The sequence below is a fragment of the Protomyctophum bolini genome (genome assembly GCF_963924005.1).
Source record: "Protomyctophum bolini genome assembly, chromosome: 21".
Taxonomy (NCBI): domain Eukaryota; kingdom Metazoa; phylum Chordata; class Actinopteri; order Myctophiformes; family Myctophidae; genus Protomyctophum; species Protomyctophum bolini.
The window spans coordinates 31,809,768-31,832,997 of NC_137882.1; the positions used below are offsets into that span (position 1 = coordinate 31,809,768).

General features: G+C 44.4%; 1 protein-coding gene across 2 annotated transcripts in view; it reads right to left on the reverse strand.

Moving 5' to 3' along the window:
• Positions 1 to 1,855: 1,855 nt before the first annotated feature.
• tnikb (TRAF2 and NCK interacting kinase b) overlaps positions 1,856 to 23,230 on the reverse strand; it is a 70,233-nt gene continuing 48,858 nt past the window's right edge. For both annotated transcript variants that reach the window (XM_080794248.1, XM_080794247.1), the window contains 10 exons: positions 21,080 to 21,197; positions 15,456 to 15,561; positions 14,111 to 14,287; positions 13,252 to 13,395; positions 11,852 to 11,986; positions 10,820 to 10,920; positions 10,513 to 10,662; positions 9,402 to 9,561; positions 5,651 to 5,790; positions 1,856 to 4,735 (listed from right to left, as the gene is read on the reverse strand). In XM_080794248.1, coding sequence (XP_080650374.1) covers positions 4,652 to 4,735; positions 5,651 to 5,790; positions 9,402 to 9,561; positions 10,513 to 10,662; positions 10,820 to 10,920; positions 11,852 to 11,986; positions 13,252 to 13,395; positions 14,111 to 14,287; positions 15,456 to 15,561; positions 21,080 to 21,197 — 1,315 coding nt within the window. In that variant the 3' untranslated portion in view covers positions 1,856 to 4,651. The remainder of the gene's footprint in view (positions 4,736 to 5,650; positions 5,791 to 9,401; positions 9,562 to 10,512; positions 10,663 to 10,819; positions 10,921 to 11,851; positions 11,987 to 13,251; positions 13,396 to 14,110; positions 14,288 to 15,455; positions 15,562 to 21,079; positions 21,198 to 23,230) is intronic.

Genomic DNA, 23,230 nt, shown 5'->3' on the forward strand with positions numbered 1-23,230 from the left:
GCCAACTTTACCGCAGGGAGGGGGGGTGGGAGGGGGGCTTCCGGTTAGCGACGAGCAGAAAGGGTTGCCAGGTTTGGTTTGAGTTTTGAAGCCCTTTTAGGAACTGCGAGTGTACAAGACGCGGGGCAAGACAGTGTAGACTGAAGACACACACACACACACACCCCTTTTCCCACTTGTTTATTTTAGTGGGTTGCTAATTAATTGTAATACAGAACTGGCAAGTTGCCTGTATTACAATTATTTAGCAATGAATGATATTTGGTCCCATTTTTGTAAACTGCACACTGACACATCCTTTATAGAATATAATCTTCTTGAGCACATGTGTTAACTTAATTAACGTTTCTGGTTTAGTGATGAACAGAAGGGGTTGCCAGGTTTGAAGAACTGGAGTGGAGGACCCCCCCCCCCCCTTTTTGTATTTTTTTTCTCCATTGGTTACCAGTTACATCACCATAATTTTAATGCATTAATGGCACATTTATAAATTAAACGGATATTTACACACATCAATCTTTTATACAAAAATAATATTGTATAAAGCGCATTGTGAACTTGTGTGTTTCACATGAATGTATGATTTTAATTGTCCAGCTAGGAATTGCTTAAAAGTGGGAAAGCTGCACACCAGGGCCATGAGAATATTGCAAGTGGGCCTGGGACAAACACACTGGGATTTTAATGATAATAGAGCATTAATATATATATATATACACATACACACACACACACGTGCGCGCATGTGCGTGTGTTTGATTGGACTGATTGAATATTTTATTCACAGTATGTACTAGTAGAATGGGTACATTTCCAACGAAACACAAGTCAATACAAAAACAACTGCTACGAGGATGGAACCAGAAAAAGCACTAAGACTTGTTTACATCAGGGCCCTCCCGTGTACCACTTTAACCCATTAAGACCTGAGGCCGATTCTACAACATTTTCAAGTGAGCCCTGATCCAGAAAAGGTTGAGAACACTGGGCTAGGAGGTGACGTCTCTTGGCATCAGTGTTGTTTTTTGCAGCAAATTTCTATTTTAGTTTAGTCATAGTCTTTGAAATGAAAATTTCGTTTTTTAGTTTTAGTCGTACCTGGAATGTCTAGAGTGTTACTCTAGTTTTAGTCGACTAAATGTCATACGATTTTAGTCGACTAAATCTACAGTTGATTTAGCAGAACAAAATGTATTTTGGCGGGCCTTCATGCCTTCGTAATGACAGTTTTTTTCACTTGCTGAAAATAGCCGATCTACAAGCCCACAATGTGTCGCAGCGCGACACGTTGTGAGCTTGTAGACAGTCTATTTTCAGCATGCAACTAATTGTAAAATGACTTATAGTGGATCTCCTGTCCACTAGTGCCTTCCTAAAAATGTTAGTCTCGTTTTTATTTGTTGACGGAATCGTCAGTAATTTTAGTCTTAGTTTTAGTCATCATAACTTAGTTTTCATTTAGTTTTCGTCGGTGGAAAAAGGTATAGTCGATGAACATTTTCCGTCTTAGTTTTAGTCGACGAAACCAACACTGCTTGGCATCCACTGATTCAGAAAAGTTAAGTCATAAAAATAGTGACAAGTTCTGCTGTACAAGGAAATGGCATTTATTGTCAAATTTTTGAACGTCACAGAGAGTGTTCCAGATTGAGGTTGGATTCATAATGAGCCCAGTGATTCCGACTAGGTGAAAACATAGACATGCATTACTCGCTCACACACACTCACACCCCCATACATACGCTCACAGTCAGATACGTACAAAAATCGAAATAACAAATACAAATACAAATAATACCACAATAAAAACATTTTTTGTTTGTTTTAAGAAAGTCGTATAGCTGTTTTTTTTCCCCCCAGTTCGGTAGAAAGGCAACTAAACCTTAATATGTGAACATCCTTTCTTTTTTGTCTTTTGTTAAAATGAGCCATAAGATATAACCATAACGAAATGCTTCTCTCTGGTATAGTTTTTCTTTCTTTTCTTTTCTCGATGGTTTCTCGCTCTCAGTGAAACAACAGACACATCTGGCAATAAAGGCGTCAGGAACGACTTCGCAAACAGATATGATATATATACGGCATATAGCCGTGGCGGACATTTTGTGATTCCACTGATTGCAAGCCCATTACGTTTTCCCATAGAGATTCCCAAAAATATCAATTATGTTAAGCCTATAGAACCAAGCCATCCAGGCTATACTGGTGAATAATGACCATAAAATAATTGATTTTGAGTAGAATAAAGCCGTTCATCCATTCAGCCATTGATTCTATGCTTAAATTAATTGATACAAATATTTTTGGAAATCTTTATGTGAAAAATGAACGGCCTCGCAATCGGGTGGAACCACAAAATGGCCACCACTGCTATATGCACTATTAGTTTAGAACAGCAGTTTTGAAATCTCCGTTGATCTCGAGGTTCAGTGCCGATGCGCTATAACACAATAATCTATTACAATTTATTTAGAACACCGCGTCATCTGCATTTGGATCGTTAATATACCCACTCAAACTGGCTGACAAACGGCTGTTAGATCTATGAACATAAGGAAGCAGCCGAAAGAATGACCCGTTTCTGTCTCGCAGCCTACTCGCAACTGTCCCACTTTCATTAGCAGCTTCACCTTCTGGTGGAAAAAGAGCGTGTGAAGGGCGGCCATCCTGAAACCATATTATTTTAATACCTGGAGAGGGTTAGCTAAACGCTTAAATGGATGTGAATGTACGACTCTCCTTGTCTTGATGGATCTCATTGTATCGCTCTAGATACATGTCCATACAAAGACAATGCATGGTGGAACTTAAGTCTTGTGTACATTGTACATGTACATAAGAATAATAATTACTTTTGTTGCAAATCTTTTGAATACAATCAAGCCTAAGCCATTATTAAGCCATTGATTTGGTGATCCAAATCCAAATAGAGATAATTAAGTGGCTAGTACTGGTTTCAGAACATATTTCTAGAAAAACATACTAGAACGTTTAACATTTGTGATTCCTGCCAAGTAAGGATAGTTTGTTACAGCTACAAAATACTTTTGGCCTCGCTTCAGAAATCTATCCCTCACTAGAATTCTATCCTTCACCGTCAAAACATCAGTAGTTGCATGGGAAAGTATTGCCTCTAAAAGTCTAAAGCCTAATTTATACCGTGTGAGCTAAGTCATGGCTAATGGCCCATAGCCCCGACAGTATCTAATACAGAGCCATGAGCCAGGGCTTGGCTCTCACACACACACACACACAGTACAGTATAAATTAGGATTAACAGTTCGTTCGTATCAATAGAAGACACACATATGTATCATCGCACAAATGTACAAAAGCACCTCAATAAACAGTGAAAGAACAAACAAAAAGGGGAGAGTTTTGTGTCAGCAGTCACAAGAGTTGTTTCTTATCTCAGCTCCTCCTTTCTCAGGTTGTTGGTTTAAGAAATCTCACACCTCAGGTTATTGGTTTAAGAAATCTCACAGTAAATCTGTGAGTAAATAATATAAGTCGTCACATTTTACAGAGGCTAAAGTGACAACCTACAGTTGTTCCCCATTGTTTTATCTCGCTCAGACGCAGTCAATGTGTGTCAGTTAGCAATGTGTACTGTCCCTATACACAGCAAAGAAATCTCACACCTGCTGTGAGTAAATAATAAGTGGCCACATTTTGCAGAGGTATGACAGAAAGTGACAGCCTACTGTTTGTGTTGCCGTTAATTGTTCCTCATTGTTTTACCTCGCTCAGACACAGTTAATGTGTGTCAGTTTGCAAAGTGGACACATTCCCTACACAGCAAAGTGAGTATTTACAAGAAGTGTAATGCATCACATAATGGTTAGAAAATATAAATGTTGAAGAGAACACAGGGAGAAAAGGTGAGACCACCACAAAATGATAAGCTTGTGAGATGCCACGGTCTCCTCAACAGGTGCAAACGTTAGTTGTTGTTTTTTTTTCCGTCTCTTGCTGTTGCAGCATTGAAGTAATATCTACAACCGTCTTCTTCTATTCCACCAGAAGGAAAATGAAATGGCATTGTAGGGTGGTGAGGAAGCAACGGTGCACATCAACAAGTGTAAAATTGTCTCCAAATGAACTGAGATTTACCTTATAAAACAAACTGCTTATTTATAGTATTTGGGCCCTTCCTTTTCATGTGGAAGAAAAGACGTCAGAAGATGCACAATTAAAATCTCACTCTAAAGTCATCCTTTTGACTTCTTGACAGATGTTTGCCCTGTTCTTACACAGTAAACTGCTCTCTGTACTGGGGCCTCATGTGACCTAAAGCTACTCAACACAATATTAGTGTCCTTTTGCCTTACAGTAGCATCCCACAGTGGAACAAAACAAAAGACCAATCTAAACAAAATAAAATGTGTCGTCTATCTGTTGACTCGCTATGCAGTCTCTTGGTTTTTTCCAACAGTAACACGGAGCAACTTCACTCAGTGGCCCGGAGGCCAGCTTTGCAGGCGGAATACTACAACGACAATGACAGCGCTGGTTGTGATTGGTTGGAACCTTTCCTGTGGTCGCATAGTCTTTTTTTTTGTATCTGCCTGTGGTTTCATTGGGCCCCCATTCTCTCTTCTGGTTGGTGATGTATGGAACAGAGAAGAGGGCTGTGATGATGGAGGGGGGGTTACCAGTTCATCATTGAGCTTCTGTTGAGGGTCATGAAGAAGACTTGACTGCTGCCTCCGGACCGAACAGAGGCAAAAAACACCTGAAGACAAAAAATTTTTTTTGGAGAAAGGAGTTAGTCACTCTATGCGTGTAAGGCAAGGAAAGGCAAGGATATTTGTATACCCTGAAGAAGGCAACTTGTTTGTCGAAACATTGGTAGCAATAAAAGTATTTTTGGCATCGGGACTACGAGTTGTGCGACCTTGTCCTTTCTATCTTAAAGGATATTTGTATAGCACATTTCAATAAGGCAATTCAAAGACAATTGGACGGCATTGGGATATAAACAATATAAAAGTCCATTTGGGAAAATATGAATAATAAAACAGGAAAAACACAATAAAATTACAGTAGCACAATAATTAAGTTGAGAGCAGACAGCAGTCGAGTGCACACGTACAGTTTTCTGTGAGTTTATTCCAGATACCGTGGTATGTTGTGGGTAAAAAACGGATTGCTGCTTCTTCTAAGTATAAGGGAGCTGTTAATAGCTTTTGGACTGTAGGTACGTACAGTAACTGCCTTGTATTTCTCGGTTCTGTAAAAAATAATCTGGCGTTACATCCTACGGATGAAAGGCAATATGAATCATCGCATCTTTGAGGGATCCTAGAATTCCTAGCCCAATAGCCCAATTCACCTGTATTTGGTATACCCGGCGTGTGCCCGCACGTGCACGTGCTTTAGTATGTGTATTAAATGTCTTTAATGTATTTCTTTCATACTAATTTACAGGGACAAATTTGAGTCTTGATGGATCTTATTGTATCGCTATACATACTGGCTCTTACTTGGTGATCTCGGAATATGAGTTTATACAGTGACACTGTGTGCACTGGATAAAAGCACAATAAATTTGAACGTGAACGAGAGACAGAGATGTGAGTGCGTGCGTGCGTGCGTGCGTGCGTGCGTGCGTGCGTGCGTGCGTGCGTGCGTGCCCTCTCACACTCACTTTGTCATTCCTTTCCGACAGGAACTTCAGTCGCTGAGCTCGCTTGTGCATGAAAACTCCGTCGAGGTGTCCCGTCTCCACGGAGCGGATCTCAATGGCCTTCTCTCCCCACCCCATGATCTGGTTGGAGTGGATGTAGGCTACAGGGGGTGGGGGACAGCCAGGACACACACAGTCACACACACACACACACACACACACACACACACACACACACACACACATACAAACAGATTGGACAGGAGAGAACCAACTCAACACCGGACTCCCAAGCAAAAGCCAAATCATTAGGCCAAGCCTCTAGGAGGAGATTATTGCAGCAGTTTCTGGGTGAGCGACTACACACACTGGTGTCGAAAGGTAGTGTGTCTGAAGTCACTAGACACACTCACATCATTGTGACTATTCTGTTGGCGAAGGGGTCTTTGTATAGGATCAATGGCTAAATATGGACAGCGACAAGTACCAAGAGGGCATAGCAAGGAGTGCTATAGTGACTGGAAGGTGGCAGCTGATTTGAATTCCTGATGGAAAGTGGAGTGGAGAAAGTGAATAATAACAATAATTAAGAATACAAACATTTTCCCTTCTTTTGACAATTGCTACGGACCGGTTGACACTTGACAGGGTATACCCTTAGTAGTTAGAAGTCCTCCACAGGTTTAACCCATTCTGAACGGGAACCCATTTTGGTGTTAGCATCATGTTGTGCTTTAGCTATTGAAAAATAGCAGATCTACAAGCTCATAGCGCGCCACCGAGTGGCGCGCTACGAGCTTGTAGCTCTGCTATTTTTGAAAAATCGAAGAGCGACTGACATTTTTAGAATCTGATCTCAGGTCAGAATGGGTTAATCAGACCAGTGTGTGTCCAGTGGAAACCTCGTATGAATCTGATCTCAGGTCAGAATGGGTTAATTGGCTGTGTCTGTCCCACAGACAAAATGGCTTTGCACAAGACACTGCTTGTATAGATCCAGAGGCTTAGCATGTCTGTCTACACCTCTGTGCCATGGATGGGTTCACCTAAGAATGTGTGTGCCAGGCCCATTAAGGATGGGCATGGTTGTGCGGAATTCTGGTTTGACAAGATGCACACTTCAGTGTGAGAACATCACATACTGCAATGTCCCAATTTGTTCCACAACAAAACAGCTAGCACTGCATAATGAAACTTTAAAATTATATTATACTAATGCATGGATATGATGTCTCAACATTATTATGCTTTGTCTGGACTTTCTTATCAGCAATAGAAGTCAGACATTTTAATAACTTGAATAAATACATACCCACCCCCAGTTTAATAAAACCCTTTTCGTATGGCCTCGATAAGTCAAATAGAGCACCGAAGTCTGACGTCAATATCGGTAGAGGGCGCAAATCCACAGTACTTTTTATTTGCATTGTAATCCCCGTATCCCCATATATGTATTTTAGATCGCCTCATATAAGGACTGTGTTTGAAAAATAAACAAATCATCCAGGCCGCTTCACTCATATGGATATGAAGAATCAACTGACTGCGAGAAAACGCTATTGTTACTACTGAACTACTGAATTAGTTACATTTCCGCTAGAAACAGACTGTATCATATATTATGAGTGACTGACTGTTGCAAACAATACAGAGACACCTCCCTGACAATAACGCCGAGACAGCTTGTTTATTTTTGGACCACACCCATGTTATTCTCCATAGAGAAATTACTTCCGTGAACCAGGGGAATCGACTGGACGAGCGAGTGACGTCAGGACTTCGGCGCTCTATAGAGCTTTAGCATCGTAACACTAATAGCATTGTACTGTATAGTATATTAAGTGACATCCTTCATCTTTCTCACTCCATCATATACCATTATTACAGAACATTCAATCAAATAAACACTGCCCCCGCACCCAACTAATATGTAATTAGTGGTGACACTGGAATGGAGATGGAACAGATAAAAGACAGGAGACTTTGAATATCCTGAATGTCCATCCTTGGTGGTTACGTTGGCTAGGTTCTGATGAACTGCCTTGGGACCTGTCGACGTGGGCCAGTGGTTCCCACAGTGGGGACCCCCAGGGGTCCTTGATGGAGTTCCAGGGGGTCCCCCCAGCTAAATGATAGTTTGGAACCAAATGGACCCTTATGGGTCTGTGTACAAATGGAGAGTGTACAAATGGAACTCAGAGTTAAATTAACATTGATTTTACAATATAAATTGGTGGTCCGAGAGATAGAAATGCCATTAAATGGGGGTCTGTAGACTAATGCATGTCAAACTGGGGGTCCTTGAAATTAAACGGGTTGAGAATCTCAGCTAGAGCCGTAAAAATCTTCACTTATGGGGGGTCCCTGGCATATCTTTTCAAATGGGGGTCCGCAGGCTAATTCGTATCAATTTGGGGGTCCTTGACATTAAAAAGTGTGGGAACCACTGACATACAGTAGGCTATCACCATGCACTGAATGTAGCAGCAGGTATGCTGCTGTAACAACATGTCTATTGTTCTACTACAGTAGCAACTAGGCAGGACACAGGCATACTGAAACCTGTTAGTTATGATTCAGTGCTTTGTTTTCCCATTATCACTGAAACTCGATGTCAAATGACTCGGTGAAGAAAATAAATGTTTGTCCTATTTAGTTTACTGACCCATAATTAAATAGTCGACAATGACCATTGGTTATAGAAAAAAAAACCAAATCAAAACACAGGACTCTTCGGCACCAAGGATGAAAGAGAGAGTTTGAATGGGACAAAAGTTGATTGATATTCATGTGGGTCACAGTTGAAATCGTCGGATAGAAGTGAACAAAACAAGACCAAAGGACAGCGGCACAGCAGACAGACAACATCGCCCAGCCACAAGCATGCCTCCCTGTACCTAGGTGTGTGTGTGTGTGTGTGTGTGTGTGTGTGTGTGTGTGTGCGTGCGTGCGTGTGTGCGTGCGTGCGTGCGTGCGTGCGTGCGTGCGTGCACTCTGGTGCTACTTATCATCTGATCTTGGACTCATGTTTGTAGACCGACCCACGCAGGAACGCCATGTCTAACACAGTTGACGTCCTGAGACAGAATACAACCCTATAACAGTTGTTACACAACTACAGATAAGAAAGCACTGCTCTAAAGTAGGCGGGGGGAGTGGAAGAGATGGATAACGAGGCAGACATGTTTGTTTGCGTGCGTGTGTGTGTGTGTGTGTGTGTGTGCACGACGTGTGTGCGCACACATGCGTGCGTGTGTCTGCCTGTGGGAGGTTTCATCTCATAAGCATAAATCTGAAGCGTGCATGCAGCAGTAGTTGCGGTGATGAGCTTTCTGCTAAGTCTCTGTCAGCTTTGATCATGACAACCCAGTGCTAATTCACTCCCAGGGGGTGTGACAGGCAGTAAGCAGCAAGGCACAAACAGAGAGGTATACAGTATGTGTGGTTCTCTGCCTCAGGAGAATGCGTGTTGTTTGTGTGGGTGGGTGTTTACGTTTTTTTTTCTCTTTTCTTCCCCGGGTCGGAGGATTGGGGGCGGGGGGGGGAAATAAGGATACAGTGTTAGGGAAGTGTGCGTGTGTGTGTGTGTGTGCGCGCGCGCATGCATGTGTGTGAGCACGCGTGCTTTTGGGGACAGTACAGGAGAGAAAGCAAGACGGAGGAGTGTGGCGTTATAGGAGAACAGACAGGAGATATGTGGAGTGTGTGTCTGTGTGTGTGTGTGTGTGTGTGTCTGTGTCTGTGGTGGTTGTTTGTCTGGGAGGACACGTACCGACGGAGGTGGGCATCTCGCCCCACTGCAGCACCACGTCCTTGGTGATGCGTCCGTAGGTGTTGACGTAGACGCCCTCGTCCTCGTAGCAGAGCAGCATCTCCATGCCGTCCGTCTTGGGCAACACCACGATGGCATGGGGGGTCACCTGACTCTGAATCTGTCGGGGGGGGGCGACACACCACACGGGAGGAGGTATATATATAGGCCATGGGTCGGGGGGGGGGGGGGTTTGGGGGGGAGGGGGTTTGTCAGTGTGAGTCTGTGTTTGGGGGGGGGGGGGGAGGGGCACTCGGTATATACTCTCTCTCTTTCTCTTCCTCTTTCTCTCTCCTCGCTTTTCCTTTGCGACGCTCCCGTCCTTCCAACCTTCCTTCCTTCCTTCCTTTCTTCCTATACCTTCCTTCTCTCCTTCCCTCCCTCCCTCCCTCTCCCCGCGTCTCTTCCCCTATATACGTCCTCGAGGAGAAACTGCTGCAACAACGGAGTCCCCCCGCTCCATAAAATAAAAACACAAACAAACAAGCATGCAATTGTCATGGAAACAGGGTGATGGAAAACACGGCATGGTGGTTACACTGTTGCCAAGAGCAACGCGAGGCGGGTTGCTTTGGTAACGGCCTCCTTTTGTCTCTTACTGTGTTCCAGAGGGATGGTTGTTGCGGTTGTCGAGGTGTTGATTCGGTATAGGCCTCGGACAAGACCAGCAGAGTCGCCAAGAGTCTCTCATAAATACACCTGGCACTCTCATTCATTCACCACCTCACCCTGTCATCCATTCACCACCTCACCCTGTCAATCATCATCATCCCACGGTTTCATTCACCACCTCACCCTGTCAATCATCATCATCCCACACTTTCATTCACTGTCGATCGTGATCTCACCCTTTCATTCACAACCTCACCCTGTCATTTATAAATTCTTACTCACTCACGCAGTTAATCACAAACTATCCATCCACCCACTCACTCACTCACTCACTCACTCACTCACTCACTCACTCACTCACTCACTCACATCTACCCATCAAACACCTTGAGCACTCGACCCAGCCAGCTCATCAGAGTGTGAGTGAGTGTGTGTGTGTGTGTGTGTGTGAGTGTCTTACATGGGAGGGGATGTAGATGTCGTAGGGGTTTCCAGAGTCCACGTCGATGACATGGAAGCCCACGCTGGAGCCGTAGATGACCTTTAACCTCTGGCCCTCCTCCACTGTCAAGTCAACCAGCTGGGGTCGATGCTGGAGGTCAGTGAACGACTGATGGAGAGAGATAGAGACAGAGAGAGAGAGAGAGCGGTGCACTTCAGTGTGTTTGTTGAATGTTTAGCTTTGTAATATGCTTGTGGCGTGTGTGTGTGTGTGTGTGTGTGTGTGTGTGTGTGTGTGTGTGCGTGCGTGCGTGCGTGCGTGTCACCTTGAAGGCCATAAACTTGTGGTAGGGTTTAGGGGCCCAGGCGTAGATCTCCACAGCGTTCTTCAGAGCGATCACCAAGAACTTAATCCTCTCGTACTTCACTGCAGGACCAGAGTATACAGGAACAATTACATATACTATACAAGTAAGACGCGTGAACGTGGGAAGCGAAGGCAGCTGTTGTGGCAGTCTGACACACACACACACACACACACGCATACACACACACACACACACACACACACAGCTTTTTATTTAATAATAAAAAAAAAAAGTAAAGTTAAAGGGACACTTCACCCTTTTTGAAAAAAATATATATGTTAATGATGTTTAGAAGCTTTAGAACACTTTCCTGGGGGTCTTTATGTGTGTAATATGTGGTTTTAGCTATTTTAGATTGTAGCAGTGAGCACAGTGTCTCTGATGTCATGGACACTGGTCTCACTATACCTTCCTGAACTACAATTCCCATAATTCTTTGGTGCTCTGCTCCTCCTTGTGGATAGGGGGGAGATCTGTCTTACTGAGACAACATGAAGCCCAGTGTCCATGACATCAGAGACACCGGGCTCACTGCTACAATCTAAAATATCTAAAACCACAGATTACACACATAAAGACCCCCATGAAAGTGTTCTAAAGCTTCTTAACGTCATTAACATATGTTTTTGCAAAAAGGGTGAAGTGTCCCTTTAAGTTTTAAGTTAAGTTTTGTGTGTGTGTGTGTGTGTGTGTGTGTGTGTGTGTGTGTTTTTTGTGTGTGATACAGCTGCGCCCTCTGGTGGCGGGTCGGTGGCGTTACAGCGTGACACACAGACACGCAGACCAGCCAGCGTTCGCAACTACACGCATCGTACACACACACACACACACACACACACACACACACACACACACACACACACACACACACACACACACACACACTACACGCTATACTTGTGTAGTTCTTCTGTACAGTACACACACACACACACACACACACACACACACACACACACACACACACAATATGTGAACTCCAAGACGTACCGACTTTGTAGTGCACGCAGCCCTCCAGTTCTCCCACGGTGATCCAGCCCTGCTTCTTCTCCACCTCGGGGTCGTTGTGCAGGATGCGGTTCCGGAGCCAGGACAGGTAGTACACGCGCAGCTTGTTCTTCTTCCCTGGAGGACGAGGAGAAGGATAAGGAACCGTTCTGGGACGAGCACTTCATCACAGAGAGACAGTGATCGACGTTGATGCTATTTAAACTGTAAGATCAAGGTTATAGAGAGCAGTGGTTTTCGATCCTTTTCAGATCAAAGGTCCATTATGTATTCAGCATTTGAGCACACGGACCGCCGTTTGATGACATTTAGCCTCTCAGACCCCAAAACTAAAGAATAGTTTGTTGTCGTTGGAAAAGAGTTTGTCCATAATTCCATGCTGTATTGATGTGGTGCCATTGGGAGAGATAACAGGCAAACGTTGATCAAAATAACAATTATTCTACATTCTCTAATTGTTTAGACTTCCTGTAAATTTAGTGATAATGCAGATGTTTAACAATAATTTAACTCATGAGAGCTATACAATGAAGATTGTAATTGTAATTATAATTGTTAATAATTATAATTATAATTGTACGCTCTCAAGAGTTAAAGATCTATAAGGGTCCATTTGGTTACCAAACTATCCATCATTTAGCTGGGGACCACCTGGAACACAACTGTTATAGAGAACGGGGAGCACTTTACTGTAACACCCGTAATCCTTTTGTCACTACATTTTATCTAACCTCATATCATCTTATCTAAAATCATTTAATCTACTTTACTCTCTTACGTACTACTTTAACTCTCTTCTAATCTAACCTTTTATGTACTGTAATCTAATCTAATCTCTTCTTCTCAGATCATGTCATCTCATCTTTCTGACACGTTCCGGCCTGAGATTGGAAGGCTGGGAGTTCAATCGCCGGCCAAATCATATCAAAGTCTATAAAAAAATGTGATCGAATGCCTCCCTGATTTGAATTCAGCATCTAGGCCTATAGGGTACAGTAAGTAGTAAGAAATGATGCACCATATACTAGCATCATGTCCATTGGGTGTACACATCAAGTCGCCTAGATTCTTCAACTGTGGGACACAATGGTGAACTGCTCATTCCCAGGGCTACTCAGTACTAGCCTGCATGCTTTCTGATCGAGAGGGGCGGGTGCGCTTGGAGAATATTGGGTCACCGATCAGAGTACCCTACCCTGCAACCCCCCTCCCGTTCCGCCCCTCCCTGGTAGAAGACAGCGGAGAAAACTGACGTCACTAAATGTCACTAAATATCGCACGTTGTCCCAGGCGTTCGGTTTTTTTGGAGCCGTAAAGCGAACGAAAATAAAAGCCTGGGTATAACGAAGCTGACTCAGTATACTCATGAAGGGGTGCTTCACCTGAGATGGTGACCAGAACGTTGAGTCCCTCCAGTACGTCCATCTGCTGGAAGCGCCGTCGGTTGATGAGGTTGTAGACTTTCCCCTGACCACTCCGGTCCAACAGCATCAAGCCGTTCTCCGTTCCTACCAAAAGGTTCACACCTACACACACACGCAGGCACACATGCACGCACACAGGCACGCACACACGCACGCACGCAGGCACGCACGCAGGCAGGCACACATGCACGCACACACGCACGCACACAGGCACGCACACAGGCACGCACGCAGGCAGGCACACATGCACGCACACAGGCACGCAGGCAGGCACACATGCACGCACACACGCACACAGGCACGCACGCAGGCACGCACGCAGACAGGCACGCACACACAGTACAGTATACAATGACGTACTGTATGTGTATGTATATGTATAATGTATTTGTAGGCAGTAGTAACTATAGTAGGTACAGTAGATTCCGTCTCTGTCGTGTGGAAACCTTGTTCAAAACCGTTACTTTTCAGGAAGGTTTAAAAAATAACCTTGTTTCAACGGAGCCATTGTTATTATTTTGTCACAACTCACAAGCTCTTGTTAAAGGACCATTTCAAACCATTTTCAACCGACGGTCATATAATTGGCCCCTCACTAATGCTCATTATAAGATCGCACCATTTCTGTATCTCAGAGGAGGGGCCATGGACAGTTCTTCAGAATCCTGCCTATACCAGTGACATCTTTGACATTTTCCATCATGAATTTATACGAACAAAACATAAAAAGTTGAAATGTGGCTATGCAAGGTTTCTGCCCGACAGCTAACGACATGCGAGTGCATGGCGTTGCTTCTCTGTGCATTTCCGTCCTCACCCCAGAGCGCGGCACAGAGGATCTCGGAGTTGAAGCGTTTCTTGTACTTGCGGATCTCGGGCGTGTCGCTGTGCGGCCGGATGTTGGTGGGGTTCACGTTGACCACGGAGATCTTCCGGGCCTCGTTCAGCCGGGCCTGCTCCTGTTCCTGCCTCAGCAGCTCGTCGGCGAACAGCGCTGGGTGGCAAACACACACCGAGAAGTACTTTACATTTAACCCATTCTGACCTGAGATCAGATTCATACGAGGTTTCCACTGGACACACACTGGTCTGATTAACACATTCTGACCCGAGATCAGATTCTAAAAAGGTCAGTCGTTCTTCGATTTTTCAAAAATAGCAGACCTACAAGCTCGTAGCGCGCCACTCGGTGGCGCGCTATGAGCTTGTAGATCTGCTATTTTTCAATAGCTAAAGCATAACATAATGCTAACACCAAAATGGGTTCCCGTTCAGAATGGGTTAAGAGTATTTTACTCTTAAATGTGTCAAACCCTTTCAATATAGCAGATCTACAAGCTCAGAGAATGTCGCTTTGCGAACGCATTGTGAGCTTGTAGATCAACTATTGTTGAATAGGTAAAGTATGAATGGTAATTATGTTTTGTAACATATTAGAAACATAGCTTTTTCAGAAAACTCTCAGGATGTAGAAGACATTTTTGATCTCAGGTCAGAATGGGTTAAATAAATCTTTTAGCCAAAGGGGACAACAGCCCCAGACTGTCACTATACTCACTAGTGTAATCATTTCAGTCGTATTTCATCAGACACACACAGACTGCACGGCTATAGCACTAAAACTTCTTTGGCCCTTGGTCGTGGAATGACCTACAGTCCAGACTAAAACTGGCTTTGAAAGTTCCTTTGAGAACTTTCAAAAGGATCATCTTTGATGTACAATCCAACACTTGCACATGTCTGGATATGTTCTAGCTTATTTTTATGCCTATATATCTATTATATCGGCTAAATTCGTGGAGATTGTGTACATTTGTGTATATGGTGTATTTTGCCCTGCTACTAAAAAGAAAAAAGTAAGACAGGTGATTTGTTGTATTTATGTATAGGTATTTTAAGGTGTATTAATACGGATGTTGTATTTGCTGGTTCAAAATGTAACTTTGATGATGTGGTATTGAAGTGTAATTTTTATTTCTGCCCCTTGGCCAGTTCCCACTTGTAAAAGAGACGCAGTCTCAATGTGATTTTACTGGTTAAATAAAGGTTAAATAAAAAATTAAATAAAAAACAGTGCAAGTTCAGGAACAGAATCCGAGATGAGATGATCTCGTGTCACGTGTTCAGTAGTAAATGCTGTGGAAAACGGAGAGGACACCAACCGGAGGCGGAGTTTTCATCGTCGTCGTCGGTAGGGGAGGTCCCATACACCCTCGGGTCGACGAATGGCGTGAAGGAAGACTTGGAGCCACTCCCACTACCGCCGTACTGCCAATGGGAAGGGAGAGTGAGAGGACAAACAAACTAATTGACCACTTAAAGGTAGAGTAAGTGATTTCACTTAATTCAAATATCACTTATTTTTTTGTTTTGTTGTGATAATCCTCTCTACTATAGAGTGTGCTGACCATATAAGGAGTTCCTCCCTGTCCCCAGTTAACCCCTGGGGGTCAAAAAACCTTAGGTTTCGTTTTTGACTCTCTATCCTGATTGGACGAAGGCTTAGGTCCCACAGCCAAAAACGGAACCTAAGGTTTTTTGAGTGAAATCACTTACACTACCTTTAAAATGGACCTGAATTGGCTTTTTTCCGTCTACACCAAATCTCTTTCCCAAAATAGCTGATCTAGAAGCTCACAGGTGACACGTTGTGAGCTTGTAGATAGGACATTTTTGGCTATAGTTTCCCACCCAGAATATGGACGCTGGGGTTAAGTGGTTAATTCCAGTGTACAGTCTTATTAGCTAGTAGCTACCGTAGCAATATAATGCATGCGCACATATATCATATCCACCTAAATACTGCAAAGGTTTATCTAAATGTCCCATTTGTGGGGGGGAAAAAACTAACGAGTCAAAGAACTATAAAGGTGCACACAAGAGGTGAGAGGGAAACAAAATCATAATACAAGCGCAGTGTGATCAGGTAGAAAGGAGCTTCACTGAAGAAAACCCCTCTGACAGATTTTAATCAAGTAAAAAACTCCCAAATAGATTCGTCGCTTCTCAGCTCACTACTTTCCAAAGTTCACAAGAATTGAGAAAACAACACTGGTATAATGGAGCAGGAGCAGAAAACAACACTGGTACTGGAGCAGGAGAAAACAACACTAGTACTGGAGCAGGAGAAAACAACACTAGTACTGGAGCAGGAGAAAACAACACTAGTACTGGAGCAGGAGAAAACAACACTAGTACTGGAGCAGGAGAAAACAACACTGGTACTGGAGCAGGAGCAGAAAACAACACTGGTATAATGGAGCAGGAGCAGAAAACAACACTGGTATAATGGAGCAGGAGAAAACAACACTAGTACTGGAGCAGGAGCAGAAAACAACACTAGTACTGGAGCAGGAGAAAACAACACTAGTACTGGAGCAGGAGCAGAAAACAACACTGGTATAATGGAGCAGGAGCAGAAAACAACACTAGTACTGGAGCAGGAGCAGAAAACAACACTGGTATACTGGAGCAGGAGAAAACAACACTGGTATACTGGAGCAGGAGAAAACAACACTGGTACTGGAGCAGGAGAAAACAACACTGGTATACTGGAGCAGGAGCAGAAAACAACACTGGTATACTGGAGCAGGAGAAAACAACACTGGTATACTGGAGCAGGAGAAAACAACACTGGTACTGGAGCAGGAGAAAACAACACTGGTATACTGGAGCAGGAGCAGAAAACAACACTGGTATAATGGAGCAGGAGAAAACAACACTAGTACTGGAGCAGGAGCAGAAAACAACACTAGTACTGGAGCAGGAGAAAACAACACTAGTACTGGAGCAGGAGCAGAAAACAACACTGGTATACTGGAGCAGGAGAAAACAACACTAGTACTGGAGCAGGAGCAGAAAACAACACTGGTATACTGGAGCAGGAGCAGAAAACAACACTAGTACTGGAGCAGGAGCAGAAAACAACACTGGTATAATGGAGCAGGAGCAGAAAACAACACTAGTACTGGAGCAGGAGCAGAAAACAACACTGGTATACTGGAGCAGGAGCAGAAAACAACACTAGTACTGGAGCAGGAGCAGAAAACAACACTGGTATACTGGAGCAGGAGCAGAAAACAACACTAGTACTGGAGCAGGAGCAGAAAACAACACTAGTACTGGAGCAGGAGCAGAAAACAACACTAGTACTGGAGCAGGAGCAGAAAACAACACTGGTATACTGGAGCAGGAGCAGAAAACAACACTAGTACTGGAGCAGGAGCAGAAAACAACACTGGTATACTGGAGCAGGAGCAGAAAACAACACTAGTACTGGAGCAGGAGAAAACAACACTAGTACTGGAGCAGGAGCAGAAAACAACACTAGTACTGGAGCAGGAGCAGAAAACAACACTAGTACTGGAGCAGGAGCAGAAAACAACACTGGTATAATGGAGCAGGAGAAAACAACACTAGTACTGGAGCAGGAGCAGAAAACAACACTAGTACTGGAGCAGGAGCAGAAAACAACACTGGTATAATGGAGCAGGAGAAAACAACACTAGTACTGGAGCAGGAGAAAACAACACTAGTACTGGAGCAGGAGCAGAAAACAACACTAGTACTGGAGCAGGAGCAGAAAACAACACTAGTACTGGAGCAGGAGCAGAAAACAACACTGGTATAATGGAGCAGGAGCAGAAAACAACACTAGTACTGGAGCAGGAGAAAACAACACTAGTACTGGAGCAGGAGCAGAAAACAACACTAGTACTGGAGCAGGAGAAAACAACACTAGTACTGGAGCAGGAGCAGAAAACAACACTAGTACTGGAGCAGGAGAAAACAACACTAGTACTGGAGCAGGAGCAGAAAACAACACTGGTATAATGGAGCAGGAGCAGAAAACAACACTAGTACTGGAGCAGGAGCAGAAAACAACACTAGTACTGGAGCAGGAGCAGAAAACAACACTAGTACTGGAGCAGGAGAAAACAACACTAGTACTGGAGCAGGAGCAGAAAACAACACTGGTATACTGGAGCAGGAGAAAACAACACTAGTACTGGAGCAGGAGCAGAAAACAACACTAGTACTGGAGCAGGAGCAGAAAACAACACTGGTATACTGGAGCAGGAGAAAACGACACTGGTATACTGGAGCAGGAGAAAACAACACTGGTACTGGAGCAGGAGAAAACAACACTGGTACTGGAGCAGGAGCAGAAAACAACACTGGTACTGGAGCAGGAGCAGAAAACAACACTGGTACTGGAGCAGGAGCAGTGGGGACAAAAAGGAGCCACACGGTTCAAGGTGGAGGTAGGACGGGGGAGGTTCAGATTGACACGGGAGGGGCTGGACAACCGGATGCAGGAAGAGAGGGCACCTAAACTTTATGTGGTCACCTCAATGTTGAATTAGCTATTTTTCCCCCAAAATATGGAAGATGGTCTTAAGTACCGTATTATGTATACAATGATTTGAACATGGCACGGGAGATAATTATCAGAACAATGTAAATGTAGGCTACTCCTCAACGTCTGATGCCCTTATGCCCTTAATGACTGGCCAGCCAAAGGTTTTGTGGCAATTTATAGCAATTGTAGAAATATTAGACCTTAAGGGCTGTATTTTGCGTGTCTTAAGTACCACCAGGTCTTATTCCCTAACTTGAGTAAACTAAAGACCTGGAGGCGTGATCAATGCTCTTTGGCCACTCAGAATAGCCAAATGGCATTGATCACGCCTCCAGGTCTTTAGTTTACTCAAGTTAGGGAATAAAGACCTGGTACTTAAATGTCAAATGTTCAAAGAATGTTGAAATCACACATTCACACTTCCATTTTCGAAATTTTCTTTTACATTTGGCAATAAATTGCCAATTTAACATTGACGTGCCCACACAGTGTTGAGGTGGCCACTCTTCCGGGTTACCAGACAACCTACTTGCGCCCCAGAGCTGTCGTCGCTCGGGGAGACCAGAGGGGAAGTGCTTTGCTGCACCAAATCAGGCAGATTGGCGTTGCCAGGGAACAGATTAGCGTTGCCGGGGAAACCGTTGCTGGCACAGGCGGCAGAGCTCCGCCTCCTTTCCCCGTGTTTCTGGAAAAAAGAGGCGGGGTGGAGGCACTCAAAAAAGGTGCAAAGCATAAGCAGTGATTGGCTGAGCGGTTCAGTGATGAAAATATCTTTCATGGGGGTGTACAAAATGTTCTTATTGACGGGACACTATAGTATACGGGACCATATGAAAAGGTTTTGTGCCAGGGGACCCCCGACAAGAGGAGATTTGTCTTTTTCCCCCCGAAAATACGGAGTCCCCGGAGTCTCCCTGGGAGTCTCCCTGGGAGTCCCCGGAACCCCACATTGAGACCAATTGCTCTAAGAAATGAGGTAGGGTAGAAGTGGGCCATTTATAATCCACCAGACAAACGTTAAGAGTTATTATGACTAGATTATACTGCAGAGATTGCCGAATGCACTTTATTGACTAGTTGCACTTTATCAAAGGTAATGTGTGCAATATCTCTGTTTTGTATGTTGGTTGTTTCACAGTGTTTTTTTATTTTGAACGTGAACGTGTATTGTGTTATTTGTATGCAGCCGTGACTCTGTCTCCAAGACAAATTTCTCCCAAGGGAGACGAATAAAGACAACCTTGAACCTTGAACAAGCTGTGAACAAGCCGGGCATGGTGGAAAATTAAACATTTATCAGGTTGTTATTGTCTGAAGGGTTAAAGCTGCACTCACACCAAAAGTGATTTTGTTGCTGTATGTTGCCAAATCGAAGCCGCAAAAACCTACAAAAATCAGACCTTGTCTGAAGTGAGTGGTGGTGTAACAGCGCCCCCTGTTGGTACCCTAAACCTACATAGAGACGGACGGACATTGTTGGATCTAGGAGTGGTTACACCACTCAAAAATATTCGCACCAAAAGCAACGACAGGGGCATGGATTTGGACTGGGCGATATTAACCGGAAATATAAATTTAGAGACTCTTAAAAAAAAAAAACGCCCGCACAGCCCAGGGGGGCCCTGACATTTTGGCTAGCCCGGGGGCCCTTGGGAGGCTAAATCCGGCCCTGGCTATGAGTTTGCACACTCTTGAGCTGCAGCAAATGTCATACATGGATGGTGCAGTTGGTATTCCTCTTCATGCTCCTATCTTAATGTGGGTATTCTACACGTTTGGTTTTTAATAATCCTAAACTGTGTTCTGGGTTTCCCCGGTCATGTCACATTTGCAAAGGCTATAGTTTAACATTGGCCGGTGCATGTTGTTGCTTGAATCCAGGCATTGCTCATTTGCATGAACATGAAATGTCTTTAGCTTTCGTTTACTGGCCATGGGCGCCAAATCTCTGCCACGCGTTGTCGCCAGGAGTCGTGTCGCTCCAACTCGCTCTGTGTATAGCCACTAGTACCCATTGGAAACGAATGGCTGCCGTCCGATATCTTTGTTGTTTTTAGTGTGAGCGTCCCTATTGAGCTAGCTTGCGTGGTGCTGAGCTGTTTTGTGGCTGTGTTGGGGACAGGGAACTCTCAGAGTGCCAGTCGCTTCAGCCACCATAACATACCACAGGCACAAGCACACGCACGCACGCACACACAGACGCATGCACGCATACACACACACACACACACACACACACACACACACACACACACACACACACACACACACACAGAGAGAGACAGAGAGAACAAAGCGAGGGAACTAAATAGAAAGTTGCCATGCATGCAGAGCCGATGAATGTGTGAGGTGTCACTTTGTGTGCCGTCAGCAGTGCACGGATGCCTCGGCGGGTTCAAAGGTGAGAGTTGAGGGGTCACTCACCTCGCGGATCACCATTGTGCCGTCCTGGGAGGTGTGGCTGTAGGACCCGCCGCCGTGAGAATCATTAGGGCTGCCCATCCTCCCAAAGGCCTCGTTGGCACCCTGTCCCGCAGACGGCCTGGCAGACACAAGTATTAACAACAACTGACATGAGAATGTAACCTATGTTGTTATTAGGAAGAAACCTGCTGTATTCTATAAGATATGGGATAAGTTCTTGTTGGACTTCATTAAGCGAGGGGATATTGAAGAGGCTTTGGATGTATATAGTGGTTAATTGGAGTAGTCAGCTAGTGGGGTGGGGGTAGGGAACTGTGATGGACATTGTGCATTTGTTTGTTTAACTGTATGTAATGTGTTTTTTTTAGTTTTTTTATATATATATATATTTTTTTATCCCACGATTTTGTAACCCATTTTTCACCCCTGTGTCAATCATCTAATGTGATCCTGGGCTCTACACACCCTCCACCAACCTAGTCCCCATATATGGGGGACATGGGGAGAGCAACGGACTTGAACTCATGCTTCCTTCATGCCTGAGTGTCCAAGTTGCTCCTTTTACACCTGACAGGGGGGGGTTTCCCTGGTTGGACGTATAGCGCGTGGAAGGAACACGTTATTCCAACCAGTTCCTTTCCCCTCCATCAGGCGCCCCCGGCTGGCCAGGGGGAGTCTTTTTCTTTTTTTGTTATTAAAATAATGTTAATGTTTCTTCGAAGATTTTGTTTTGTATTTGTGCTGCCATGGGGATGTGTGGGGGGGGGGGGGGGGGGGGGGGGGTATATGTCAATAATTGCTTTGAAATGACTATGTTGTAAAGAAAAATCAATAAACTTATGTAAAAAATATATATAACTGTAGGAGTAAGTATGAATCAGGCATCACTCTAACCCAGTGGTTTTCAACCAGTGGTCCGGGGACCACCAGTGGTCCTTAAAGGGGGTTCCAGGTGGTCCCCAGCTGAATGACGGAGAGTTGGTAACCAAACGAACCCTTTATTATTAGATCTTTAACTCTTGAGAGTGCAAAATGAAACCAAATGGACCTGGAAGGGTCCATTTTCGATTTTTGGGCATGAGAAGCTTTATGTCATCAAATGGTGTTCTGTGGCTCAAATGCTGAATGAATAATGGACAATTGATATGAAAAATAACCCTATCCCCTATACACCTATAGCCTCTGATGGCTAATTCAAATCAATGACCCCCAACCTGACCTGTTGTTTGTTTTCACATCCGGAGAGACCCCGGTCCAGGACAGGCTTCAGACACACCTTCTCAGGGGAGATTTGTCTCAGATCTGAACCCCTTTGATTTGTTGTCAGGAACACGTTGCGACAACATGCCCTTGCTGATGTCAACTACCGCGGTCCTTCCCTAATCCTGAACCCAACCTGAAAAGCTTTCTAATTATATGCCCAATTCCCCAAGTATATTTTACCATAAAACAACATTTTGTTCTCGTGAGGATCAGGAAGAGGGGCATTTATTATTATTTCGCTGTTTCTGCATTTATTAATAGTATACAAAAGACGGGTGCAGTACTTAGTTCAGACTAGTCATTGGTCCGACAACCTACCTCAAACCCTAACCGAACCATAACCGCAAGCACGGAGCAGCGCATGTTAATCCGGTCGCCAAACGTAACGCACGGTCACCAACCGTAACGCACGGTCACCAACCGTAACGCACGGTCGTCAACCTTAATCCGGTCGTTTTCCGCATGTCGGACTATATTGACATTGTCGGGAAAGCGTACGCACCCCACAATGGACAGGAAATGGGGACAGAGACAGATGGGGAGTGACTGACGTGTCATTTCAAATACTACACAGCTTGTGCAAGGACGGGCTGTGAGTGGCAGTCGGGGCAAACACTCTTGCCAGAACATGATTTACTATTCTGTGCCTCGCATGAGACGGCAGGCGTCCGACCTTCACACTATGAGAAACAATACTTTATCGACCAAAAAAAACTGTCCGCAGTTGTTGTAGTCGAGAGGCACTTCCACTTCCACTTCCACAGAAGCGGGGCGTGGTTATGAGCACAAGCTGTATAGTATTTAATACAAGTAAGAAGACGCGCGAACGCGGGAAGCGAACGCAGCTCGTAAATTGCAATAACAACAATTAGAATAAATTACGTACTT